The sequence below is a fragment of the Nematostella vectensis genome, chromosome 8 (genome assembly GCF_932526225.1).
Source record: "Nematostella vectensis chromosome 8, jaNemVect1.1, whole genome shotgun sequence".
NCBI lineage: Eukaryota > Metazoa > Cnidaria > Anthozoa > Actiniaria > Edwardsiidae > Nematostella > Nematostella vectensis.
Window position 1 is genome coordinate 773,223 of NC_064041.1, and position 27,745 is coordinate 800,967.

The 27,745-nt window shown below is 43.2% G+C and overlaps 5 protein-coding genes across 7 annotated transcripts in view; 3 read left to right on the forward strand and 2 right to left on the reverse strand.

Annotated features, from left to right (window-relative positions):
• The window catches only part of LOC5508390, a 133,768-nt gene extending 125,177 nt beyond the window's left edge, over positions 1-8,591 (forward strand). For all 3 annotated transcript variants that reach the window (XM_048731302.1, XM_048731301.1, XM_048731300.1), the window contains exon 51: positions 7,374-8,591. In XM_048731302.1, coding sequence (XP_048587259.1) covers positions 7,374-7,833 — 460 coding nt within the window. In that variant the 3' untranslated portion in view covers positions 7,834-8,591. The remainder of the gene's footprint in view (positions 1-7,373) is intronic.
• Positions 8,539-10,107, forward strand: LOC116615517 (mucin-2; the record flags this gene model as incomplete). The annotated part of the gene is given in 1 exon segment (XM_032377180.2): positions 8,539-10,107. A coding segment is annotated over 1 exon segment (1,569 nt), but the record flags the coding sequence as incomplete, so codon positions are not given.
• Positions 10,108-10,975: 868 nt separating this feature from the next.
• On the reverse strand, positions 10,976-25,412 carry LOC5508385 (transcription initiation factor IIB). Its single transcript, XM_001628945.3, has 9 exons — positions 25,349-25,412; positions 25,092-25,208; positions 22,947-23,028; positions 21,061-21,165; positions 16,903-17,119; positions 15,758-15,867; positions 15,434-15,528; positions 13,710-13,786; positions 10,976-12,945 (listed from the first exon to the last, which is right to left on the reverse strand). The coding sequence occupies exons 1-9, from the start codon at positions 25,354-25,356 to the stop codon at positions 12,812-12,814; spliced, it is 945 nt and encodes a 314-aa protein (XP_001628995.2). The 5' UTR covers positions 25,357-25,412; the 3' UTR covers positions 10,976-12,811.
• LOC125570152 lies at positions 21,538-22,940 on the reverse strand. The gene is made up of 2 exons (XM_048731305.1): positions 21,756-22,940; positions 21,538-21,724 (listed from the first exon to the last, which is right to left on the reverse strand). Coding segments are annotated over exons 1-2 (789 nt in total). The 5' UTR covers positions 22,544-22,940; the 3' UTR covers positions 21,538-21,723.
• LOC5508382 (protein C10) lies at positions 25,207-27,474 on the forward strand. The gene is made up of 3 exons (XM_001628926.3): positions 25,207-25,787; positions 26,229-26,405; positions 27,137-27,474. The coding sequence occupies exons 1-3, from the start codon at positions 25,739-25,741 to the stop codon at positions 27,277-27,279; spliced, it is 369 nt and encodes a 122-aa protein (XP_001628976.1). The 5' UTR covers positions 25,207-25,738; the 3' UTR covers positions 27,280-27,474.
• The last annotated feature ends 271 nt before the right edge of the window (positions 27,475-27,745 follow it).

Consider the following 27,745-nt stretch of genomic DNA (forward strand, 5'->3'; position numbering starts at 1 on the left):
AGGACCGTTAGATATTTCACGGGAGCAGATGAAAGAGGGTAATGAGGGCTGTTAGATATTTCACGGGAGCAGATGGAAGAGGGTAATGAGGACTGTTAGATATTTAACGGGAGCAGATGGAAGAGGGTAATGAGGATTGTTAGATATTTCACGGGAGCAGAGGAAAGAAAGAGGGTAATGAGGCCTTTTAGATATTTCACGGGAGCAGAGGAAAGAAAGAGTGTAATGAGGACTGTTAGATATTTCACGGGAGCAGATGGAAGAGGGTAATGAGGGCTGTTAGATATTTCACGGGAGCAGATGGAAGAGGGTAATGAGGGCTGTTAGATATTTCACGGGAGCAGATGAAAGAGGGTAATGAGGGCTGTTAGATATTTCACGGGAGCAGATGAAAGAGGGTAATGAGGGCTGTTAGATATTTCACGGGAGCAGATGAAAGAGGGTAATGAGGGCCGTTAGATATTTCACGGGAGCAGATGAAAGAGGGTAATGAGGGCTGTTAGATATTTCACGGGAGCAGATGGAAGAGGGTAATGAGGGCTGTTAGATATTTCACGGGAGCAGATGGAAGAGGGTAATGAGGGCTGTTAGATATTTCACGGGAGCAGATGGAAGAGGGTAATGAGGACTGTTAGATATTTCACGGGAGCAGATGAAAGAGTGTAATGAGGACTGTTAGATATTTCACGGGAGCAGATGGAAGAGGGTAATGAGGGCTGTTAGATATTTCACGGGAGCAGATGGAAGAGGGTAATGAGGGCTGTTAGATATTTCACGGGAGCAGATGGAAGAGGGTAATGAGGGCTGTTAGATATTTTACGGGAGCAGATGGAAGAGGGTAATGAGGGCTGTTAGATATTTCATGGGAGCAGATGAAAGAGGGTAAAGAGGGCTGTTAGATATTTCATGGAAGCAGAGGAAAGAGGGTAATGAGGGCTGTTAGATATTTCACGGGAGCAGATGAAAGAGGGTAATGAGGGCTGTTAGATATTTTACGGGAGCAGATGAAAGAGGGAATGATGGCTGTTAGATATTTCACGGGAGCAGATGAAAGAGGGTAATGAGGACTGTTAGATATTTCACGGAAGCAGAGGAAAGTGGGTAATGAGGGCTGTTAGATATTTCACGGGAGCAGATAAAAGATGGGAATGAGGGCTGTTAGATATTTCACGGGAGCAGATGAAAGAGGGTAAAGAGGGCTGTTAGATATTTCACGGGAGCATATGGAAGAGGGTAATGAGGGCTGTTAGATATTTCACGGGAGCAGATGGAAGAGGGTAATGAGGGCTGTTAGATATTTCACGGGAGCAGAGGAAAGAGGGTAATGAGGGCTGTTAGATATTTCACGGGAGCAGATGAAAGAGGGTAATGAGGACTGTTAGATATTTCACGGGAGCAGATGGAAGAGGGTAATGAGGACTGTTAGATATTTCACGGGAGCAGATGAAAGAGGGTAATGAGGACTGTTAGATATTTCACGGGAGCAGAGGAAAGAGGGTAATGAGGACTGTTAGATATTTCACGGGAGCAGAGGAAAGAGGGTAATGAGGGCTGTTAGATATTTCACGGGAGCAGATGAAAGAGGGTAATGAGGACTGTTAGATATTTCACGGGAGCAGATGAAAGAGGGTAATGAGGGCTGTTAGATATTTCACGGGAGCAGATGAAAGAGGGTAATGAGGACTGTTAGATATTTCACGGGAGCAGATGGAAGAGGGTAATGAGGACCGTTAGATATTTCACGGGAGCAGATGAAAGAGGGTAATGAGGGCTGTTAGATATTTCACGGGAGCAGATGGAAGAGGGTAATGAGGACCGTTAGATATTTCACGGGAGCAGATGAAAGAGGGTAATGAGGGCTGTTAGATATTTCACGGGAGCAGATGGAAGAGGGTAATGAGGACTGTTAGATATTTAACGGGAGCAGATGGAAGAGGGTAATGAGGATTGTTAGATATTTCACGGGAGCAGAGGAAAGAAAGAGGGTAATGAGGCCTATTAGATATTTCACGGGAGCAGAGGAAAGAAAGAGTGTAATGAGGACTGTTAGATATTTCACGGGAGCAGATGGAAGAGGGTAATGAGGGCTGTTAGATATTTCACGGGAGCAGATGGAAGAGGGTAATGAGGGCTGTTAGATATTTCACGGGAGCAGATGAAAGAGGGTAATGAGGGCTGTTAGATATTTCACGGGAGCAGATGAAAGAGGGTAATGAGGGCTGTTAGATATTTCACGGGAGCAGATGAAAGAGGGTAATGAGGGCCGTTAGATATTTCACGGGAGCAGATGAAAGAGGGTAATGAGGGCTGTTAGATATTTCACGGGAGCAGATGGAAGAGGGTAATGAGGGCTGTTAGATATTTCACGGGAGCAGATGGAAGAGGGTAATGAGGGCTGTTAGATATTTCACGGGAGCAGATGGAAGAGGGTAATGAGGACTGTTAGATATTTCACGGGAGCAGATGAAAGAGTGTAATGAGGACTGTTAGATATTTCACGGGAGCAGATGGAAGAGGGTAATGAGGGCTGTTAGATATTTCACGGGAGCAGATGGAAGAGGGTAATGAGGGCTGTTAGATATTTCACGGGAGCAGATGGAAGAGGGTAATGAGGGCTGTTAGATATTTTACGGGAGCAGATGGAAAAGGGTAATGAGGGCTGTTAGATATTTCATGGGAGCAGATGAAAGAGGGTAAAGAGGGCTGTTAGATATTTCATGGAAGCAGAGGAAAGAGGGTAATGAGGGCTGTTAGATATTTCACGGGAGCAGATGGAAGAGGGTAATGAGGGCTGTTAGATATTTTACGGGAGCAGATGAAAGAGGGAATGAGGGCTGTTAGATATTTCACGGGAGCAGATGAAAGAGGGTAATGAGGACTGTTAGATATTTCACGGAAGCAGAGGAAAGTGGGTAATGAGGGCTGTTAGATATTTCACGGGAGCAGATGAAAGAGGGAATGAGGGCTGTTAGATATTTCACGGGAGCAGATGAAAGAGGGTAAAGAGGGCTGTTAGATATTTCACGGGAGCAGATGGAAGAGGGTAATGAGGGCTGTTAGATATTTCACGGGAGCAGATGGAAGAGGGTAATGAGGGCTGTTAGATATTTCACGGGAGCAGAGGAAAGAGGGTAATGAGGGCTGTTAGATATTTCACGGGAGCAGATGAAAGAGGGTAATGAGGACTGTTAGATATTTCACGGGAGCAGATGGAAGAGGGTAATGAGGACTGTTAGATATTTCACGGGAGCAGATGAAAGAGGGTAATGAGGACTGTTAGATATTTCACGGGAGCAGAGGAAAGAGGGTAATGAGGACTGTTAGATATTTCACGGGAGCAGAGGAAAGAGGGTAATGAGGGCTGTTAGATATTTCACGGGAGCAGATGAAAGAGGGTAATGAGGACTGTTAGATATTTCACGGGAGCAGATGGAAGAGGGTAATGAGGGCTGTTAGATATTTCACGGGAGCAGATGAAAGAGGGTAATGAGGACTGTTAGATATTTCACGGGAGCAGAGGAAAGAGGGTAATGAGGGCTGTTAGATATTTCACGGGAGCAGATGAAAGAGGGTAATGAGGACTGTTAGATATTTCACGGGAGCAGATGAAAGAGGGTAATGAGGGCTGTTAGATATTTCACGGGAGCAGATGAAAGAGGGTAATGAGGACTGTTAGATATTTCATGGGAGCAGATGAAAGAGGGTAATGAGGGCTGTTAGATATTTCACGGGAGCAGATGAAAGAGGGTAATGAGGGCTGTTAGATATTTCACGGGAGCAGATGAAAGAGGGTAATGAGGACTGTTAGATATTTCACGGGAGCAGATGGAAGAGAGTAATGAGGACTGTTAGATATTTCACGGGAGCAGATGAAAGAAGGTAATGAGGGCTGTTAGATATCTCACGGGAGCAGATGAAAGAGGGTAATGAGGGCTGTTAGATATATCACGGGAGCAGATGAAAGAGGGTAATGAGGGCTGTTAGATGTTTCACGGGAGCAGATGAAAGAGGGTAATGAGGACTGTTAGATATTTCACGGGAGCAGAGGAAAGAAAGAGGAAGTTTGTAGCAGATTGACTTATTCTGCTTTAATTTCGCGTGTCTTAATTCTCGTGAAAAGTTTCTCGGCACATTTCGCGAGCCTTTTATATCGCGATAAAGGGGAAAAATTGCTGGATATTTTTTTTCGCGAATTGATGTTGATGTGACGTTTTTTCGTTTTTACCAAAAAAATTGGCGTTAACCAAAAACAGGACCAATATTTTGAAACAAAACCAACACGTTTCTTTTAAAAGTCAGTCTTACATATACTTGAAATACTTAAATAGATTTCGCATAGTTTAGCTTTCGCTAATGTCTAAGCAGCTTGCGGGGGCCCGCAAGTTGGTAATAGCGGGCAAGGCGGCGTCTTTAAAGGACTACAAGCTTGGCTGCGTTACCGCAGCATGGTCGTAGGTTCCATGTTCAGATAGTTCTTGGGAGGTTAAAGGCCAGAACAGAAGCTTGAGGTTGAACAAACAAACACTGATCTTTTCTAGTAGGACGAGAGGTTTTTTAAAAGCAGGAAGGGATGTCTATATTTAAAAGGTTATTTCGGATCTTGATCTTATAGAAGATTGACACTTGAGCGAGAAGACGTCTATTCTCTAGGGTAGCCTAGTTTAAGTTTGACACCATGGTTGTGGTGCTGGCCCGAAGATGGTAATTGTTAGAAACAAAACGGGCCGCATATTTCTGAGTCTGCTCCACCCTGTTGACGGCTGAGTGTATGAGGGCTCCGTACAGGGGCAGCATACTCCAGGATGGGGCGGACCATGGCGGTGTACACAATCTCCTTAAGCTGTGAGTGACAGGGTCAAAGAGTTCTCCAGATGAGCCCAAGGCATCGAATCGCTTTAGCTGCCACCCTGGAACAATGCTCGTTCCATCGAAGATCCTTTGAGACTCGAACACGCAGATAGTTATGGGAGTCTACCGGTGACAGAGGCATAGACGCGAGAGAGTACTGATGCCCCGTGCGCTTCCGCTTGTTTAAAAGTTCTAGAAGATGGCATTTCGATGTGTTGAAGTCCATTTGCCATGTGCTAGACCAAGAAGAGATTCTTTTTGGGAAACATCATGGTCGGACACAGATGATTTTTGGCGATACACTATTGTGTCATCAGCGAACAAACGCAAATTTCAGTCGCAGCCTAGTACCAAATCATTCACGTATAATAGAAATAGATAGGCTCCTAGCACGGTGCCTTGAGGAACTCCCGAGATAACTGGAGTCCGGCTATAATGATAATCACCCACAACTAGAAACTGGGAGCGGTTGTTAAGGAATGCGCTCAACCAACGTAGGGTTTTACCGGATATACCGTAATGGCGCAGTTTGTAGATAAGCTTCGGGTGGAAGACCTTGTCGAAAGCCTTACTAAAGTACAACAGGAAAACATGATTGTTTAAGGAGGTGGCCCAATTAACATTGCTAATACGAGTTGCGTAACACATGACAACCCTGATCGAAACCCATGCTGAGACTGATGATGATATCGTTCGCCTGTAAGTAATCGTGCATATGACAACAACTACGTGCTCCATCACTTTGCTGCAAATTAAGGTCAGTGAAAACGGAAGAGAGTTTAAAGGGTCGTCACGATTTCCCTTTTTAAAGACCGGACACACTAAGGCGACCAACCAGACGGAAGGGAGAACACCACTATCGTAACTCTGTTGGAAGATGCAGCACAAGAGTGGAGCTATTTCGTCCGCTAGGTCGTGCAATAGACTCGCAGCAATCCCGTCAGGACCCGAACCTTTACGTGGATTAATAGCACGAAGCTGTTTCCTGATGCCATTTGGAGAGAAAACAATGTCCTCGATTGTAATGAAAAGGGTTCATGTTCTTATTATCGATAGTTTCGTTACATGTCCTTACTAGGAGATCTCAATAGAACTTTCAAAGAAGTGTTGTGGTAATTATGTTTTATTCGAGTTTGTGCCACAAGTGGATTCCCGTGTTTCCAGTCTTCTCGGATAAGGACACTTAACCGTCCGTCCAGTCTCTTCAAGCTGCACTACACTAACCTGAACCGAAGGGACGTAAAAGAACCACTGGGGACGCAATAAAACCTTTGGCAGTGACCACCCTCAGTGACAATGCTTACTAACAATACAAACAAGGGAAAACTTGATGTGGAGCCTAGCTCTTTTGTGCGTTCCGCACCAGTGTAACTGATGGAATTTAAATAACCAACCAAACAAACAAACAAACAAATGAATTGAATAGATTGTTTTATCAAAATATTGTTCATGAAAAACTCGACACCCATAGTCTTTTCTATGATTTCGAAAGTTCCAAGGAAATAAGAAAACTTAGCCTAGCTCTTTTGTGCGTTCCGCACCAGTATAACTGTTGGAATTTAAATAAATAAACAAACAAACAAATGAATTGAATAGATTGTTTTATCAAAATATTGTTCATGAAAAACTCGACACCTATAGTCTTTTCTATGATTTTGAAAGTTCCAAGGAAATAAAAAAACTTTGGAGACAATACAAAAAAGTTTTTTAAGTTTTCAAAAATTACAAATAAATATGTATAGAATTTTCTTGGTAAAGAATTTTAAGGCTAAATACAATGATTCTATAGACCTTCAACTCGTGTCTCATTCGTAATGTGACTGCATTTTGGTATCCGCTTTTTTAATTGTATGGAAGATCTACTAGATTTTGGTGTCCGCTTTTTTAATTATATGAAAGATCTACTAGATTTTGGCGTCCGTTTCTTTAATTATATGGAAGATCTACTGGATTTTGGTGTCCGTTTATTTAATTATATGGAAGATCTACTGGATTTTGGTGTCCGCTTTTTTTAATTATATGGAAGATCTACTGGATTTTGGCGTCCGTTTCTTTAATTATATGGAAGATCTACTGGATTTTGGTGTCCGCTTTTTTAATTATATGGAAGATCTACTGCATTTTGGTGTCCGCTTTTTTAATTATATGGAAGATCTACTGCATTTTGGTGTCCGCATTTTTAATTATATGGAAGATCTACTGCATTTTGGTGTCTGCTTTTTTTATTATATGGAAGATCTACTGGATTTTGGTGTCCGCTTTTTTAATTATATGGAAGATCTACTGGATTTTGGTGTCCGCTTTTTTTTTAAATTATATGGAAGATCTACTGGATTTTAGTGTCCGTTTCTTTAATGATATGGAAGATCTACTGGATTTTGGTGTCCGTTTCTTTAATTACATGAAAGATCTACTGGATTTTGGGTCCGTTTATTTAATATTATGGAAACTCTACTGGATATCGGTATCCTTTTATAAAAAGTCCTGCATATGGAGGTTTATCTAACGATTCCTTTTTTTCCTAGAATACGAGCAGCCCCTCCTAAAGACGACGAGGTTCCATCCACCAGAAGCTATGGCGAGTTTGAGAATCCTGGTTTCGGAGCCAACCCTACTTTCGAGGTCGACGACAGCCCTGATGCGTTTGAAAAGCCGGCACGTGACTACGATGCCGCCGATAACCCAAGCTATGGAATCCGCATGGACATCATGCCCAATGAGAACGAATACGAGGAAACAGCCGCTGCCGCAATAAAACACGAACCCAACCACAATGTGCCAGAGGTAGATTACGCTAACCCCAAAGTGCAAACACAATCCGCATCCCCTGAAAACCAGTATGCAGAACTCGGGGAAATTGGTGGCTACGATAAGCCAACGAATTCATCCCAGTGGGAGACGTTTGATCAATCGGAGTATGAAAATATCGGAACGGTAAGATTGGAAACCGAGGCGGACGACGAGGAGCGAGAGGCCAAGGCATGAGATTCCTATGCCAGTCCCGAAGTAGGGGGGGGGGGGGGGGGGTATTCTATGGTATGGCTCGTCGAAAACTTTTAAAGCTTATCTTAAACATAATAGCTTTAGGTAAACGGGTGTTAATGAAGCACACACTTTATTTCATACCCTAAAGGTTGATTCAGACAGCACGATTGTTGTATGCAACTAGAGTCGTAGTCGTAGTGTAAATCAGCCTACGACTCCGACACTATGCTCGAATACGAAAGTCGTAGTGTTTAATTCAGAGCAAAGACATGTCGTAGGCAGATCGCACACAAGTAAACCGTGTTGTCTGAATCGGCTTTAACAGATACCTGTTCCAAACGTAGGAAATGTTTTTTTATTACAGAATACCATTCTCTAGACTCAAGGCTCTAAAAGATAAGCATAATGGTTCCAAAGCCTGCTGATTTCAACTTCTTTTCCTCACTTCTCATGCACCATGTTACGCACCTAGTTACGGCATAATGACCAAGGTCACAAAATTTCGTGTAATCGTCAAGATGTCATTTATAGCCTCAATCACAATGTTAATCGCTATAGTCCGAGGTTTTCCACACATCATTTTTTATAGTCCTTTGTAGTCCTTTAAGCGGGCGATAAACCCAGTCAATTGAATTATTTTAATCCTGTCCTTAAATAATCCCTGTGTCATGCAAGGGGCTAGATATACCAGATAGATCACTTTGACTTGTGAAGAATCAATACTTCGAAACAAGTCTTTTACCCATACGTAACCAAAATGAAGGCCAAAACGTGTTTCTCTTTGGCAACAACGTCACCCAACCAGCCACTACCCAACTAGTCACTACCCAACCAGCCACTACCCAACTAGTCACTACCCAACTAGTGACTACCCAACCAGCCACTACCCAACCAGCCACTACCCAACCAGTCACTACCCAACCAGCCACTACCCAACCAGCCACTACCCAACCAGTCACTACCCAACCAGCCACTACCCAACTAGTCACTACCCAACTAGTGACTACCCAACCAGCCACTACCCAACCAGCCACTACCCAACCAGTCACTACCCAACCAGCCACTACCCAACCAGCCACTACCCAACCAGTCACTACCCAACCAGCCACTACCCAACCAGCCACTACCCAACCAGCCACTACCAAACCAGTCACTACCCAACCAGCCACTACCCAACCAGTCACTACCCAACCAGCCACTACCCAACCAGCCACTACCCAACCAGCCACTACCCAACCAGCCACTACCCAACCAGTCACTACCCAACCAGCCACTACCCAACCAGTCACTACCCAACCAGTCACTACCCAACCAGCCACTACCCAACCAGCCACTACCCAACCAGCCACTACCCAACCAGCCACTACCTAACCAGCCACTACCCAACCAGTCACTACCCAACCAGCCACTACCCAACAATCCACTACCCAACAAGCCACTACCCAACCAGCCACTACCCAACAAGCCACTACCCAACCAGCTACTGCCCAACAAGCCACTACCCTACCAGTCACTACCCAACCAGCCACTACCAAACCAGCCACTACCCAACCAGCCACTACCCAACCAGCCACTACCCAACCAGTCACTACCCAACCAGCCACTACCCAACCAGCCACTACCCAACCAGTCACTACCCAACCAGCCACTACCCAACCAGCCACTACCCAACCAGCCACTACCAAACCAGTCACTACCCAACCAGCCACTACCCAACCAGTCACTACCCAACCAGCCACTACCCAACCAGCCACTACCCAACCAGCCACTACCCAACCAGCCACTACCCAACCAGTCACTACCCAACCAGCCACTACCCAACCAGTCACTACCCAACCAGTCACTACCCAACCAGCCACTACCCAACCAGCCACTACCCAACCAGCCACTACCCAACCAGCCACTACCTAACCAGCCACTACCCAACCAGCCACTACCCAACCAGCCACTACCCAACAATCCACTACCCAACCAGCCACTACCCAACAAGCCACTACCCAACCAGCTACTGCCCAACAAGCCACTACCCTACCAGTCACTACCCAACCAGCCACTACCAAACCAGCCACTACCAAACCAGCCACTACCAAACCAGTCACTACCAAACCAGCCACTACCCAACCAGCCACTACCCAAACAGTCACTACCCAACCAGCCACTACCCAACCAGCCACTACCCAACCAGCAAGGCAAAGAAATACTTCAGTTCGGTTCAGTGCAAATCAAAGCACATTTGAATCCTCCCAGTTACGAAGTTTGTGCCAAGCTCTTTGAGTATTACCACGGGCTATAGGATAATTTGACTCCTAAATGAAGTCTAATGGATACGACCTTATCAAAACAAATCCAACCACCAACGTCCTCAGCTGGGACTTCTTTGGACTCGTCATCACGATCGAAAGGCAAATACATCATGTTATTGTGTTTGAGGTGATGAAATCTATGTTGGCACTATCCCCTGGGGTTGGAATTTTATATATTTTTACTATTTGATTACATACGCGATAGTCCGTCGCCAGGCCGAGTCTCTTTCCTCAATGTTTACATTCAACATGTTTTGATCGCAAAGACTAATGGTATGATACCAACAACAGCTAGCCTCTCGACCAATGAAAATGTGCGAGTTGCTATGCTAACAGCTTCAATCGCTCTGTATACCTTGAGGAAATGAGTGGAGGTAGGCGTGGTTACTTAGCACAAGATAGATAATGGTTAAGCCATTGGGACAAACGATGCACTTAGACATTATTTTTTCACAAGCTTTTTATAGAACAACTATATTTTTGATACGATGTAGTAAAACGGTTTGTATACCATGGTAGAGTATTGTTAATTAAGTGTGCTGATGCGTAAGGTTAGAATTTGTGTATTTTAACTGTGAAACCGATTTCTGGCTTGCGAGTCTTTAAACTCATCGGCCATACGGATTCTAGCTCTATCCATTTTAAACTAAGCACAGGTAGACCAAGTGTTTTGCGTGACAATGAGAAAGAGATGCAGAAATTAGACTCTCCCATTGCAATGTACACCGTAAATGCACAAACCTTCGGCTTGGGCTATCTATACTCTTTCAAAACTGTCAAATCAAGCATTCGGCGTGGAATATTATGACGATATAAACATTTGTCAAATAAACCACTACTTTACGCTTGCAAAGGTACATTTTATTGACCAAACTACTATTTTGTTTCCAGGCTATTGCTTGATTTCGTTGTTAGATTTTTTTGTACCACAATAGACAAAAGCTGTAATGTCTTTACGTAAACAACCCTTTCATATCACGATTAAAAAATGTGTACGTCATGTTGTGATTCTAATGGTGCGGCCAGATAGCATTTGTACAGTCCCCCTTGCGGGTCAAATAACGGCTATATAGCATTTGTACAGTCCCCCTTGCGGGTCAAATGACGGCTATATAGCATTTGTACAGTCCCCCTTGCGGGTCAAATAACGGCTATATAGCATTTGTACAGTCCCCCTTGCGGGTCAAATGACGGCTATATAGCATTTGTACAGTCCCCCTTGCGGGTTAAATGACGGTTATATGGCATTTGTGCATTTCCCCTTGCGGGTCAAATGACGGCTATATAGCATTTATACAGTCCGCCTTGCGGGATGTCCTAGCGGGTCAAGGATGATGAGATTTGAGCGCTCGAATTACACAGGAACACCAGTATTCTGTATTGGACTGTTACCATCACGCCACAGGACCCCCAGTATCTTGTAACAGACTATTACCATTACACCACAGGACCCCCAGTATCTTGTAACGGACTATTACCATTATACCACAGGACCCCCAGTATCTTGTAACGGACTATTACCATCACACCACAGGAACCTTAGGTTCTTGTAACGGACTATTACCATCACGCCACAGGACCCCTGTAAAGGACTATTACCATCACACCACAGGACCCCCAGTATCTTGTAACGGACTATTACCATCACAACACAGGACCCCCAGTATCTTGTAACGGACTATTACCATTACGCCACAGGAACCCCAGGTTCTTGTAACGGACTATTACCATCACGCTACAGGACCCCCAGTATCTTGTAACGGACTATTACCATTACACCACAGGACCCCCAGTATCTTGTAACGAACTATTACCATCACAACACAGGACCCCCAGTATCTTGTAACGGACTATTACCATTACGCCACAGGAACCCCAGGTTCTTGTAACGGACTATTACCACCACGCCACAGGACCCCCTGTAACGGACTATTACCATCACACCACAGGACCCCCAGTATCTTGTAACGGACTATAACCATTACGCCACAGGAACCCCAGGTTCTTGTAACGGACTATTACCATCACAACACAGGACCCCCTGTAACGGACTATTACCATCACACCACAGGACCCCCAGTATCTTGTAACGGACTATTACCATTACGCCACCCCAGGTTCTTGTAACGGACTATTACCATCACGCCACAGGACCCCCAGTATCTTGTAACGGACTATTACCACAATGACTCTCTAGGGCGCAACATCATCAACAGCACAATATGAAAAAAGTCTTTTAAATTGTGTTCTTAAAACAACTCGACACGGAAAGAAATAGCCACTCCCAAATTTTGGCGTTTATCGCGCAAACGGCCCTATATGAACCAGGCAGGCGAAAAACCGTGTCGTGTCGGCCCCTCCTATTGAGGCACGTGTCATGTCACGTGCTATCCATTGCTATCGATCACGTGACATGTCACGTGTAACTGCGTACAATTGTCACGTGCTATCTATTTTATCAATCAGGTGACATGTCACGTGGTAAACGCTTTCATCGATCACTTAACAGGTCACATGAGACTGCGGGTAATTGTCACGGTATATGATAAAGACCATAAAGGGGACCACGTGACGGATGCAGATGGTCATGTGATCTACCGAGGTAACTGATCTAAAAATCACGTGACAACACAAGCATGTCCACGTGATAGCCGAGAACGAGCACGTGGCGGCCGTCATGAGCTTGGAAGTCTCTCGATCGGAACCGCGAACTTGAAGTCCGCCGGGAACAGCTCCCTCGCTTTCGGGAAAAGCAGCCGGTACGACTGTCTTATTGTGACGTCTGCGACGCCTGCGATGTCACCGATTTCTGGTAATACAAGATTCACAATAAGGACAGACAGACGAAAAGAGGCAGACGGACGGACAGACAGACGAACAGACGTCTAATGGGACGACTGCGCGGAAGGTAGAGACATTAACAAATAGATAAACAATCAGATGGACGGACGGAAGGGTTTTTTTAAGGATGGCAAAGTCAGATACAGACGGACGGACAAAGACAAACAGGCGGATGAAGACACGGGCAAACGGATGAACAGAGAGAAAGACAAACCGACGGACACATCACAGGGTCTAGGCCGGAAAGAGGTAAAATCACTGGAACAATATCACTGATATTAAAGAACAAGAATTGTTTGCCAATACATTAGTACTAAATTATAACCACTTTTGAATCATGACTGTATCAAGTGACTCGGTTCTTTTTAACCATTACTAAAGCAATTGCCTGGGTATGCCCCGGGAGGGACTCCGATAAAAACAGACGGGGGTGATCGTCGGCAGAAATCGATTTTAACCCTAAGGGAGGGCACTTTGGGCGTGGTAAGCAGAAATTTTTACCCCAAAGCGAATGGCAAATTGGGTGTGGTCGAAGGAAGTTTTAACCTAAGAGATGGCAGAATCGAAAAAACAAAAAAACGTTAAACACCCCCTTAGATAGCGGTTTTATTCCCTAAAAAATGTGACGATCGCCCCCGTCTACTTTTCTGGAGAGTCCCCCCCCCCCTGGGGGTATGCCACGACCGTATAACACGAAAGGCCTTCAACTGGCTACTACCTTAAATGCTGTACCTTTTTGTGAACGTTTTTCTTCAGATGCCTGCGAGGCCATATAGATGGCAGCTGCCGCTATAGAGATAGGACTACGACTGAATGAGACAAATATGACACCATCAGTCAATAGGGGAGACTATACACACCCAATATAACAATAATATAACACCATCGGACAGTAGGGGACTATATATTAGCATTTACACCTAATATGACACCATCAGACAGTAGGGGACTATATATTAGCATACACATCCAACATGACACCATCAGACAGTAGGGGACTATATATTAGCATACACACCCAATATGGCACCATCAGACAGTAGGGGACTATATATTAGCATACACACCCAATATAAGCTAAGAATCAAAAGCTAGCGAAAAACTTTTTCTTAGTCAACATTGATATGGATTTCCTTTTTGGAAATAAGCGAATGTCCAGGTTTGGAAAACAGTAGTGTTCTTGTTCACATGTCTGTTCACATTCACACAGCTCAGAGACCATAATTTGTTAACACATTGACCCCTCAACCGGCCTGTACCGGCAACCCCCAAAATTCATAAATGCAAAATAAACACAACAAGCTGAAGATACTCCGGCATCAGTCTAAGGGATAAATGGTCTTGAAGATATGCGTCCAACCAAGGTGATATCAACTACTCTTTAGCCAAATAATAGCTCAGGTTCTCTGACAAAATTCAAATTGAACAAGGAACAAAAAGCAGAATCACCACTCTCATCAAAACGCTCAAAATACCACACAAGGGAGATCATAACACAAGTGATCAGAAAACACAGCCCAAGACACCTTTATTCTGATCCTCCAGGCCTCAAACCACAATGTCCACTCCTTTAAGACTTGAAACCGCTCGGATGCCATTACGGATTGCAAAGTATTCTGGGAGATCCAGGGAAAAATTCACAAGGGGAAGGTCAGTCAACACTCCTCTCCCCAAAGTCAGATGGTTTTCACCCCAAAGCCAAACAAATCAATTACAGGTCCATAAAAGCCTTGTAAACAATTTTGAAATAAATTTGGTTCCAGAAAAGACAGCATTTAGAAGAGCTATGGTGATTCATTAGAAAATTATTTTCTCATCCAGGCAAAGCCAAACAAGAAAAAATCACCATAAATCCACCTTTATTTGCAAATATCCACAGCACTCAATAATGCCCCAATAGACTTCATGATGTTCTAGGACACTCTCCGAATATGCTTATAGCCGTATTTTTGATAAAAAAAATACAAGCATCCATCAACTTGTGGTGCTCGCATTAGCACAGCAGCAAGGGATTAAAATGGGTCCGCAAAGCACTGTTGCAAAGCTTGGATACCGCTGACTAGGTGCAGTGGTGTTTGACTTTGACGGGCTGTATAAAACTCAAAATAGGGGGAGGTTGTGTTTATTTTGCATTTATGAATTTTTGGGGTTGTGGGTACTTCTCAAGGCCGGTACAGGCTGGTTGAGGGGTCAATGTGTTAATAAGGCTTGTTTGTCCATCAAGCAGAATTTGCTTACGCTGTTGTATGCACCTAAGCTTGCGAAAAAGGCATTGTTCTCAGGCAGTGAGGCAAGCATAATTTTTAGGGTGTTTTTTTAATATAACCCATATTTTGCTGATATATTTACCATAATCATTACTTTGTTGCCATAGTTACCATAGACCATAGTTTGTTACCATAGTTACCATAATCCATAGTTTGTTGCCATAGTTACATAGACCTTAGTTCACCTACCCAGCCACAAGATCAAGCTCGACAGCTCTGCGCGCTATGTAGGTAGCAGCCTTTTGTACTGACAGGGGGAGGGTGAGGTTGGAACAGAACCGCGACTGGAAAACAATACAACAGATGTGACTCAATCATCGCTTGTTACAAAATCATGGATGTGACTCAATCATCGCTAGTTATAATATCATGGATGTGACATGATCTACAAAGTCCTGTATGTTGCCAAGACTTAGAATTGAACCCCCATATGAAATCACTTTATTTATCATAAATCACACGCATCTGGTCATGTCAGGAGTCATAGATCTTAATTACCATAAATTACCATACCATGAAGTCCCCGGATGTGATGAGGTCCACACTTGTTTCCAAGTGCTTGAGAATAAGCTTGAAACATCTGCCGATTTCTTTTTTAGAAATTTTACCAATTGCACAAATTTCTAGGACAAAAAACATAACGAATTGTGGCACAGAAAAATATCGAATTTCCAGTGTAAGACACCCTTTCATAAATACAATACAACAAAAACTGGTATTTGACTCTACCAAGTTTTTTTCGTTAATAAGACTTCTTCAGGGCAAACTGAAGAAGGTGAATCGTGAATCTTCTTCAGTCTGCCCTGAAGAAGTCTTATTTTAATAAAGACTCATCTTTTAAAAGATGAAAACTTGGCAGAGTCGAATACTAGTTTTTGATGTACATACTGTATTACTTCTGGTTTTCAATCACGAAAATTTGGGCCTTTTGCATTGTTTTTCTTTCATAAATACAGGTACCTATGATACATTGCTTCGGTGGCCGTTTAAAGTCAAAACAACAAATGAAATTCTAAGGCAGCTACAAATGTCAAATGACAGTTCTAAGTGCGTTAAGTGGTTATTGGTACTAAATATATAAAGGTCATAAAAAACTAAAAAAACCTGGACATAAATAATTATGCTTTCTTGATAATAGTAAATAATAATGGATAATTAAATATATTTCACTTCACTTGGCAGACATATTCAGATCCTTTCGGTTGCAGAAGTGCCAGTCTCTATTGGCCATTTGCCATTTGCGCTAACATTGTTTTTCTGAAATAGGTGTATGTGTTTATTGAGCACTTAAAGGCTAAACGTGACTTTACTTTTGCCTTTTTTTACCACTGAGTACAAATTTACGTTTTTTCAAATGATTCCTTCAACACAAGTACTTCACTAAGTTTGATGTCACCAGTAGATTTGTTAATGTGTGACATCATTTACACTTTCACCACTGTGTGAGTGGTACGTACTGGTATCCAGTATCTACCACTGGTAGATGCCACTGGTAGATACCACTGGTAGGTACTGGTAGATACCACTATGTGTGATTCCATTATTAGTTCAAGTTCACTGTGTGGTGTCTCTAGAGATATCCCTTAGGTGTAGTAACCTTACTGTGTGTGATGTCATCAGTAAGTACTGACTGTATGTGACAAGTAGATATGTCATACCTTTAAGGGTTCTGGGTACACCCTCCTGTCGACAAGCTATGTACAGACAAGCAGATGCAATGGTGTCATTGCTTCGTCCCTTTAGACTCTTCTGTTCGTGCACTTGCTTGAATAGCTGGTTTGCACGGTCCACGATTTTCCTTGGAAGGTTGATGCGGTCGGCCATGATGCTGATTTCGCGGAATGCATTCATTAGACTCCGATCCGCCCCACTCATCTAGGGGAAAACAAAAGCCTGAGCTGCATGATCTTAACAAAGGGCATAATCACCAGGCTCAGTGATGCAAACAGTTCATAGACAAAATGACAAAGTAGGGGTCACTTGAGATGAAGGGAGGGGGATAGAAAATAAAACATTTTGAATTGGAAAATAATTTGGTGAACATTAAAAGTTGTAAAGATGCAATGACTTTTTCCAGTAAATTGACCTACCCCACTAGTAACACATGCCTTACCCCACTAGTAACACATGCCTTACCCCACTAGTAACACATGACTGACTCCACTAGTAACACATGCCTTACCCCACTAGTAACACATGACTGACCCCACTAGTAACACATGACTGACCCCACTAGTAACACATGCCTTACCCCACTAGTAACACACGACTGACCCCACTAGTAACACATGACTGACCCCACAAGTAACACATGACTGACCCCACAAGTAACACATGACTGACCCCACTAGTAACACATGACTGACCCCACTAGTAACACATGACTGACCCCACAAGTAACACATGCCTTACCCCACTAGTAACACACGACTGACCCCACTAGTAACACATGACTGACCCCACTAGTAACACATGCCTTACCCCACTAGTAACACATGACTGACCCCACTAATAACACATGACTGACCCCACTAGTAACACATGCCTTACCCCACTAGTAACACATGCCTTACCCCACTAGTAACACATGACTGACCCCACTAATAACACATGACTGACCCCACTAGTAACACATGCCTTACCCCACTAGTAACACATGACTGACTCCACTAGTAACACATGCCTTACCCCACTAGTAACACATGACTGACCCTACTAGTAACACATGACTGACCCCACTAGTAACACATGACTGACTCCACTAGTAACACATGCCTTACCCCACTAGTAACACATGACTGACCCTACTAGTAACACATGACTGACCCCACTAGTAACACATGACTGACCCCACTAGTAACACATGCCTTACCCCACTAGTAACACATGACTGACCCCACTAGTAACACATGACTGACTCCACTAGTAACACATGCCTTACCCCACTAGTAACACATGCCTTACCCCACTAGTAACACATGACTGACCCTACTAGTAACACATGACTGACCCCACTAGTAACACATGACTGACTCCACTAGTAACACATGACTGACCCCACTAGTAACACATGCCTGAGCCCACTAGTAACACATGCCTTACCCCACTAGTAACACATGACTGACCCCACTAGTAACACATGACTGACCCTACTAGTAACACATGCCTTACCCTACTAGTAACACATGCCTGACCCCACTAGTAACACATGACTGACCCCACTAGTAACACATGACTGACCCCACTAGTAACACATGACTGACCCCACTAGTAACACATGACTGACCCCACTAGTAACACATGCCTTACCCCACTAGTAACACATGACTGACCCAACTAGTAACACATGACTGACCCAACTAGTAACACATGACTGACCCCACTAGTAACACATGCCTTACCCCACTAGTAACACATGACTGACCCCACTAGTAACACATGACTGACCCCACTAGTAACACATGACTGACCCCACTAGTAACACATGACTGACTCCACTAGTAACACATGACTGACCCCACTAGTAACACATGCCTGAGCCCACTAGTAACACATGCCTTACCCAACTAGTAACACATGACTGACCCTACTAGTAACACATGACTGACCCCACTAGTAACACATGACTGACCCCACTAGTAACACATGCCTTACCCCACTAGTAACACATGCCTTACCCCACTAGTAACACATGCCTGACCCTACTAGTAACACATGCCTTACCCCACTAGTAACACATGACTGACCCAACTAGTAACACATGACTGACCCCACTAGTAACACATGCCTGACCCTACTAGTAACACATGCCTTACTCCACTAGTAACACATGCCTGACCCCACTAGTAACACATGACTGACCCCACTAGTAACACATGACTGACCCCACTAGTAACACATGCCTTACCCCACTAGTAACACATGCCTTACCCCACTAGTAACACATGACTGACCCCACTAGTAACACATGCCTTACCCCACTAGTAACACATGCCTTACCCCACTAGTAACACATGACTGACCCCACTAATAACACATGACTGACCCCACTAATAACACATGACTGACCCCACTAGTAACACATGACTGACCCCACTAGTAACACATGCCTTACCCCACTAGTAACACATGCCTTACCCCACTAGTAACACATGACTGACTCCACTAGTAACACATGACTGACCCCACTAGTAACACATGCCTTACCCCACTAGTAACACATGCCTTACCCCACTAGTAACACATGACTGACCCCACTAATAACACATGACTGACCCCACTAGTAACACATGCCTTACCCCACTAGTAACACATGACTGACCCCACTAGTAACACATGACTGACCCCACTAGTAACACATGCCTTACCCTAGTAGTAACACATGACTGACCCCACTAGTAACACATGACTGACCTTACTAGTAACACATGCCTTACCCCACTAGTAACACATGCCTTACCCCACTAGTAACACATGACTGACCCTACTAGTAACACATGACTGACCCCACTAGTAACACATGCCTTACCCTACTAGTAACACATGACTGACCCTACTAGTAACACATGACTGACCCTACTAGTAACACATGACTGACCCCACTAGTAACACATGACTGACCCCACTAATAACACATGACTGACCCCACTAGTAACACATGCCTTACCCCACTAGTAACACATGACTGACCCCACTAATAACACATGACTGACCCCACTAGTAACACATGCCTTACCCCACTAGTAACACATGACTGACCCCACTAGTAACACATGACTGACCCCACTAGTAACACATGACTGACCCCACTAGTAACACATGACTGACTCCACTAGTAACACATGCCTGACCCCACTAGTAACACATGCCTTACCCAACTAGTAACACATGACTGACCCCACTAGTAACACATGCCTTACCCCACTAGTAACACATGACTGACCCCACTAGTAACACATGACTGACCCCACTAGTAACACATGCCTTACCCTAGTAGTAACACATGACTGACCCCACTAGTAACACATGACTGACCCCACTAGTAACACATGCCTTACCCTACTAGTAACACATGACTGACCCAACTAGTAACACATGACTGACCCCACTAGTAACACATGCCTTACCCCACTAGTAACACATGCCTTACCCCACTAGTAACACATGCCTTACCCCACTAGTAACACATGACTGACCTTACTAGTAACACATGACTGACCCCACTAGTAACACATGCCTGACCCCACTAGTAACACATGAATGACCCCACTAGTAACACATGACTGACCCCACTAGTAACACATGCCTTACCCCACTAGTAACACATGCCTTACCCCACTAGTAACACATGCCTTACCCCACTAGTAACACACGACTGACCCCACTAGTAACACATGCCTTACCCCACTAGTAACACATGACTGACCCCACTAGTAACACATGACTGACCCCACTAATAACACATGACTGACCCCACTAGTAACACATGCCTTACCCCACTAGTAACACATGACTGACCCCACTAGTAACACATGCCTTACCCCACTAGTAACACATGACTGACCCCACTAGTAACACATGACTGACCCCACTAGTAACACATGACTGACCCCACTAGTAACACATGCCTTACCCCACTAGTAACACATGCCTTACCCCACTAGTAACACATGCCTTACCCCACTAGTAACACATGCCTTACCCCACTAGTAACACACGACTGACCCCACTAGTAACACATGCCTTACCCTAGTAGTAACACATGACTGACCCCACAAGTAACACATGATTGACTCCACTACTAACACATGACTTACCCCACTTCTACTGTTATGTGTTCGAGCAAATCCCTCAATGTCTGCATTCCCGCCACTTGGCTTTTCTATCAATGTTGATAGGTCTCCGCCACTAAGTAGGGGATTCTGAAAGAGAGGTGACCGATGAATACAGTCTACAGTTGATTTGAATAAAGCATTACCTACCAAGACAGCAAAGCCCTACAGTGTTTTTGTTAACTTATGAGGGATTTCAAACATGCTGAAAAAGAGGCTTCTCACCGTTTAAAGCTTTTCATATGTGCAATCATAATTTGAAAATGTCACAGTGCTACACATGCCTAAGAGTTCATCAATCAGGATACAAGAACAATATGTCTGATTGACATGAAATATTAGGAAGAAGGTTTCCATCTGTTGTGATGTGTGTGCACTGCTAGGTATTCCTTTGCCACACTGAGTGGGTAGTGAGGTATTCCTTTGCCACACTGAGTAGGTAGTGAGGTATTCCTTTGTCTGCTAATTGGGTAGTGAGGCATTCCTTTGCCACACTGAGTGGGTAGTGAGGTATTCCTTTGCCACACTGAGTGGGTAGTGAGGTATTCCTTTGTCTGCTAATTGGGTAGTGAGGCATTCCTTTGCCACACTGAGTGGGTAGTGAGGCATTCCTTTGCCACACTGAGTGGGTAGTGAGGTATTCCTTTGTCTGCTAATTGGGTAGTGAGGCATTCCTTTGCCACACTGAGTGGGTAGTGAGGTATTCCTTTGCCACACTGAGTGGGTAGTGAGGTATTCCTTTGTCTGCTAATTGGGTAGTGAGGTATTCCTTTGCCACACTGAGTGGGTAGTGAGGTATTCCTTTGCCACACTGAGTGGGTAGTGAGGTATTCCTTTTCCACACTGAGTGGGTAGTGAGGTATTCCTTTTCCAGACTGAGTGGGTAGTGAGGTATTCCTTTGCCACACTGAGTAGGTAGTGAGGTATTCCTTTGTCTGCTAATTGGGTAGTGATGCATTCCTTTGCCACACTGAGTGGGTAGTGAGGTATTCCTTTGCCACACTGAGTAGGTAGTGAGGTATTCCTTTGCCACACTGAGTAGGTAGTGAGGTATTCCTTTGTCTGCTAATTGGGTAGTGATGCATTCCTTTGCCACACTGAGTGGGTAGTGAGGTATTCCTTTTCCACACTGAGTGGGTAGTGAGGTATTCCTTTTCCAGACTGAGTGGGTAGTGAGGTATTCCTTTGCCACACTGAGTAGGTAGTGAGGTATTCCTTTGTCTGCTAATTGGGTAGTGATGCATTCCTTTGCCACACTGAGTGGGTAGTGATGCATTCCTTTGCCACACTGAGTGGGTAGTGAGGTATTCCTTTGCCACACTGAGTAGGTAGTGAGGTATTCCTTTGCCACACTGAGTGGGTAGTGAGGTATTCCTTTGCCACACTGAGTGGGTAGTGAGGTATTCCTTTGCCACACTGAGTGGGTAGTGAGGTATTCCTTTGCCACACTGAGTGGGTAGTGAGGCATTCCTTTGCCACACTGAGTGGGTAGTGAGGTATTCCTTTGCCTGCTGAGTGGGTAGTGAGGTATTCCTTTGCCTGCTGAGTGGGTAGTGAGTTATTCCTTTGCCACACTGAGTGGGTAGTGAGGTATTCCTTTGCCACACTGAGTGGGTAGTGAGGTATTCCTTTGCCACACTGAGTGGGTAGTGAGGTATTCCTTTGCCACACTGAGTGGGTAGTGAGGTATTCCTTTTCCACACTGAGTGGGTAGTGAGGTATTCCTTTGCTGTTTGAGTGGGTAGTAAGGCATTTATTTTAAGGGGGCTGATGTATGCAAAAATAGATCAATTTCTTTGATAGTTTTCAACAACATTCAAGAGAGGCTAGCACGGCTGCTGACTGTGTCATGATATCAGCATATTTATTACCTGGGCAGCACCAACACGCGATGGGTCGCTTGTCGCTTTCTCATTACTAAAGGTTCTCCACTCAGATCCAACGTCAACAACTCTGCATGAACATTACATTTCTTATCAGTATGGGTCATTCACAATTAAGTCTTGGCATGCATGGGCCAGAACTGTGCAGCAAGTGCTAAAATATCAGGTGGGGTAGGGGGGGCACAATACAGAAACATTAAGAAAACAACTGGGACACAGTTATGCCACCTATGGGCCATTTCCTTATATATATTATTTCTAAAATATGTGGAGGTATGGTATATAGCTGTCAACTCTCCAGCATTAGGCGGGAGTCTCAAGATTTTGAACCTTTTCTTTGGCTTATTTTCTTGAAAATATCCATACATTTACTGCATTCTCTCGCATTAGCTATCTTAGTACTTCTAATTTTTACTAAAGCGAGGTTGACAACTATGAAGGTAGACCCTGCTTTTAGCTCATAACTTATTTTGTTACTAGCTTCCCAGAGTGGTATCTTTTTATTGTATTTTTTTTTACAACACCATAGTGCTTACTGAAGGGAATTTGGCTTTTTAGTACATTTAAAGAAAGGGCACTTCATCTCACAATCTGCCCCCTTTTCAAATTCCTGGATTTGTCTGTAAAGCAATAAAACTAGAAAAAAAACAACAGATCAACCACTTCAATATTCCTTGACAAACATGCAAAAACAATCTGACATCAACAAGCAGTGCAGCATTATTATTTTTCTATTGACGTGTGTGTACTTTTTTTTATTATTTTTCTATTGACGTGTGTGTACTTTTTTTTATTATTTTTCTATTGACGTGTGTACTTTTTTTTATTATTTTTCTATTGACGTGTGTACTTTTTTTATTATTTTTCTATTGACGTGTGTACTTTTTTTATTATTTTTCTATTGACGTGTGTACTTTTTTTATTATTTTTCTATTGACGTGTGTACTTTTTTTATTATTTTTCTATTGACGTGTGTACTTTTTTTATTATTTTTCTATTGACGTGTGTACTTTTTTTATTATTTTTCTATTGACGTGTGTACTTTTTTTATAGGAGATCAGCCGCATAGTGATGATTTTTAACATGAAGGGGCCCAAAAAGACCTTTCAAGGCAGTTTCTCCTGTATTTTAGATCATGTCTCATACATTTACTGTATTTTTGGCTGCTAGAAGGGGGGGGGGGGGGGGGGCTAGGCCTGCCCCCTTTGTCTACCCCCCTGCCTGCAGATATACCACAACTTTTTATACAAAATGCAGCAGGCTGCTATGCCAGTTCTAAAGAAAAGATTTTACTATTTTTATTGAGATACAAGAATAATTTGGTCTTGAGCAAGGGGGGCTTCAATCAGTTAAACGCTCCTTTAGCTCAAGGTAACAGTTTTCCAGGCAGAGTTATACTCCTCTTGCCTGTGCCCCCAGGGTGTATTCACTAAATAAGAGGATCTTCACAATCCTCCTTCCATTGATAGTATCCAAGTACAAGATGTCTTTTGTTAAAAGAGTTGTACACAAACCCATTCATTTCTTCGTGACAATTAAAAAAATACACGACTCCTCCACTTCTTTTATTTTTTCACTTTCTTTTTAATGTCAAAGATGGATCTGTCAGAATGTGCGCGCGCATGTGTGCAAATTTCCGGACTGCGAAATCAAACACAACTTACAATCCGTGATTTTGCCTACAAAAATCTTTCTTTATACACTATCTGCTTGGTTTTTATTAAGCAGAAAATACCTAAGGACATCCAAGATGCAATGGCTGAGAAAACTAGATGATTCATGAGATAATAACACCAGTTTAACAGCAGCAGAAGTGGTGGCGTGCTCACAAAGTAAAACAACAAATTTACGATACGTGGCAGAAACAAATGGACTCTTTTTGTCCGAAGGTATCAAGCAAACTGGGTCACTAAAGCCAGAAGACGTTGCCTGTTTAGTCTCGACAACGTACAGCTAGTTACAGCTGATCCATTCACTATGATTTAAAAACACCGGTCGTTTCTGTGACGTTTCTTTTTTCAGTTTGTTTATTTATTTTCGAGACGACCGGTTGAGTTCTATTAGTAATGAAAGGGGATAATCAATCTTGGTTTTAATTGAATGTAGAATTGGTTATGCCCTATTGGATCTCACCTGTCTCCCACTACAAGGCCGCATTCGGAGCAAATCATGTCTCCAGCTCTGTAATCTTCGATGAGAGGAGCGTCCGGGTGGTGTCTACACGCCACGCTTTTCTCTCTTGTCATTGCGCTACAAAAACCAAAACGATTTCATTACAAACATTCAACCCAAACTGGCCACTATATAACTGTCTTTACTGCAACCTTTAAAGTGTTTAAACACCGAGTATGTAATAATAACACGCGAATTAGCGGGGAAAACAACAATACCTTGCCATGGTTGGACTTTTTTTCGGAATGAGTTTATCTGCGAGGCTCAGCTATTTATACCTTTTGCAGCGGAAGTAGCCTCGTTTTCATGATTCGTGGGACAGGAAGTAAACATTGCTGATTTGGAATAAAGGCAGAAATATCCCCCTATCCCCCTATAAATACAGTAGAAAGAGTGAAAAACTGCATCGATAACACGAAATCAAATATTTTTTAAAAATAAAATCTCTTCCTATCCATTAAATACACATCAACCGCTACCACCCCTCCCTTCTATACTATACTCAGCGTGACAGCAATTCCAAGATGGCGCTAGGGTTGTCGTTCTTTGTTGAAGGCCAAATGTTACTGATTGAGCGATAAGGCTGTTGAGTTCTCTGTCCGTAAGTTATGGCTCAAAAGTCAAGGCTCCCAAGCTTAACCTCAGAGCAGATAAAATGTAAGTTTTGCATGAAATAACCACTTTTTACCATTCGATGGCAAGATCTGCACCGAAGCCTTTGGCAAAAAGGAAGAACTTTGTTTTTTTATTGTTGATTACGAAGTATTTTTCTGGAAAATTATTCTCAAATGAACATATATGAGCTTGTATGCAGGTTCAAGTAGCACTAAAGATGACGGAAATTATCAGAAAACTAACTAGAAAACACTATTTTCATGTGATATTCTTAATGCTGAAGTATCAGGAGGGAGGGGGGGGGGGAAAGAGGGGCTGGGAAAAGGGGTGGGTGGTGTAATTATCTATACATGAGCGAAGTCTGTCCTAATATTTAGTGATTAACCCTAAGGCTCATAGACCCTTGAAGAACCTGTCATCAAATATAATTGGGACACTTGCAGAAAGACTATTGGTATCCTCATGCTTATTCCACTTTATAAGGTATTTTGAGGGAGGTTCTCAGTGCATTTGATGAACCAGAGAACAAAGTCAAGATGGAGGTCATCTTTGATTCATCAGGTGCAAACCTTGTGGCTTTAATGCACCAGCTGGTACCTGCTGCTGCCGCCATACAGCGCAACGTCATCCAAGCACATGGCTTCCCCTCATCAGATGAAGGTAGGGTACCTGCCGCTTCTCCCGGTTTTCGCGGGAGACTCCTGATGTTAAGCCTTCATCTCCAAGAAAAAATCGAGACTTCCTATACATTTACTGGAATCTCCAGGGAAAATTCATAACGAACTTTTTATACAGTTCTTTGTTATTTAAAGCACAATCTCCAACGGTTTTTGAGCTTTCAAGGTTTGCAAGTATGAAGTTGAAGGCTTTCAAGATTTCTCGGAAGCTAACTCCAGCTACTGGGATGATGGCCAAATACAAAAATTTCATCCTTGAAGGATGGGGATATTTTAAAGAACATATGATAAACAAAAAATACATATGGTTTTTGTTCCCATCATCAAATTATATTATTGTGCCCGATTCTTTTTAAAGAATTTTGCTGCCTTTTATATATCAAATTTTCAGTTTTTAGGGGGTCTGGTCCTAGCTACCAGTGGTACTGGATTTTCTATTATTTGAGCAGACCCTTTAGTTGATTGGGTTGTTCTTTCCTATTTCTGCTCATGTAGTGATGGCACTTCTTCATCCTCTTTTTCCCTAATTTGTAAACTTAGTATCATGAAGCTTGTGTACTTTACTGTTTGTTCGAGATAATAACCTGCAATGCTTTGATAATTTATAATTTAAAACAAATGGTTCTTTGGATTCTACTCTGCTGTTTTTCAATAAGGTGTTCTTCTCTGATTCCCCTTGCAGTGCCCAACACATGCTTGTTTAATTTCTTGTAGGGGTTCTCAGGTTCACACAGATGGTAAACTTCTTTGCCAAGGATGACCCAGAAGTCGAGACACTTGCCAATCAACTGAGGACAAAATTCATTCCCCAAATGCCAGTACCACCAATATTCCATCCACTTGTTGATGTAACATAAGCTCTGGACAGTAAATTTGGGAAATATGTATATATTGGGGAAATATGGAAATTTCTTCTTACCAATTAATTAATGGTTTTCTTCAAATTGTTTTTCTCTATTTTACATGTTTTTGACAATTTAATTCATATTACTCATGCTGGCGCTGTTTGAGTCTTGTTTTCTGTTCTCTACATAAATAAAAAAATGAATCAATGAATGACTCACTCACTATCCATTAACACAAAATTCCACCCATCTGCAGGCATGACGCTGCATGGAGTCAGATTCCAGACACTTTAAGATCCTTGAGCTTGGTATCTGACCATGGACTTGGTACCTGTGCCCTCCTCACATGCAAAAGCCTGTTGCCTTTTGCATCTAAGGAATTCCGTTTCATTTTTTACTAGTGCCTATTTAAATTGAAATATCTTTTTCTACACTGGTATCTTTTTCTAGGGTTAAATTCAGCTTTTTCACTCACTTC

Coding starts and splice junctions, on each gene's coding strand:
- LOC125570152 (XM_048731305.1), bottom strand. CDS start 22,543: ATGCCTCACTACCCACTCAGTGTGGCAAAGGAATACCTCACTACCCAC.
- LOC5508385 (XM_001628945.3), bottom strand. Junction 15,868..16,902: donor TGTACCCAGAACCCTTAAAG/GTATGACATATC, acceptor TTTTTGTCCTAG/AAATTTGTGCAATTGGTAAA. Junction 15,529..15,757: donor TCACATCCGGGGACTTCATG/GTATGGTAATTT, acceptor ATTGTTTTCCAG/TCGCGGTTCTGTTCCAACCT.
- LOC5508382 (XM_001628926.3), top strand. CDS start 25,739: ATGGCTCAAAAGTCAAGGCTCCCAAGCTTAACCTCAGAGCAGATAAAA. Junction 25,788..26,228: donor AACCTCAGAGCAGATAAAAT/GTAAGTTTTGCA, acceptor CCACTTTATAAG/GTATTTTGAGGGAGGTTCTC. Junction 26,406..27,136: donor CTTCCCCTCATCAGATGAAG/GTAGGGTACCTG, acceptor AATTTCTTGTAG/GGGTTCTCAGGTTCACACAG.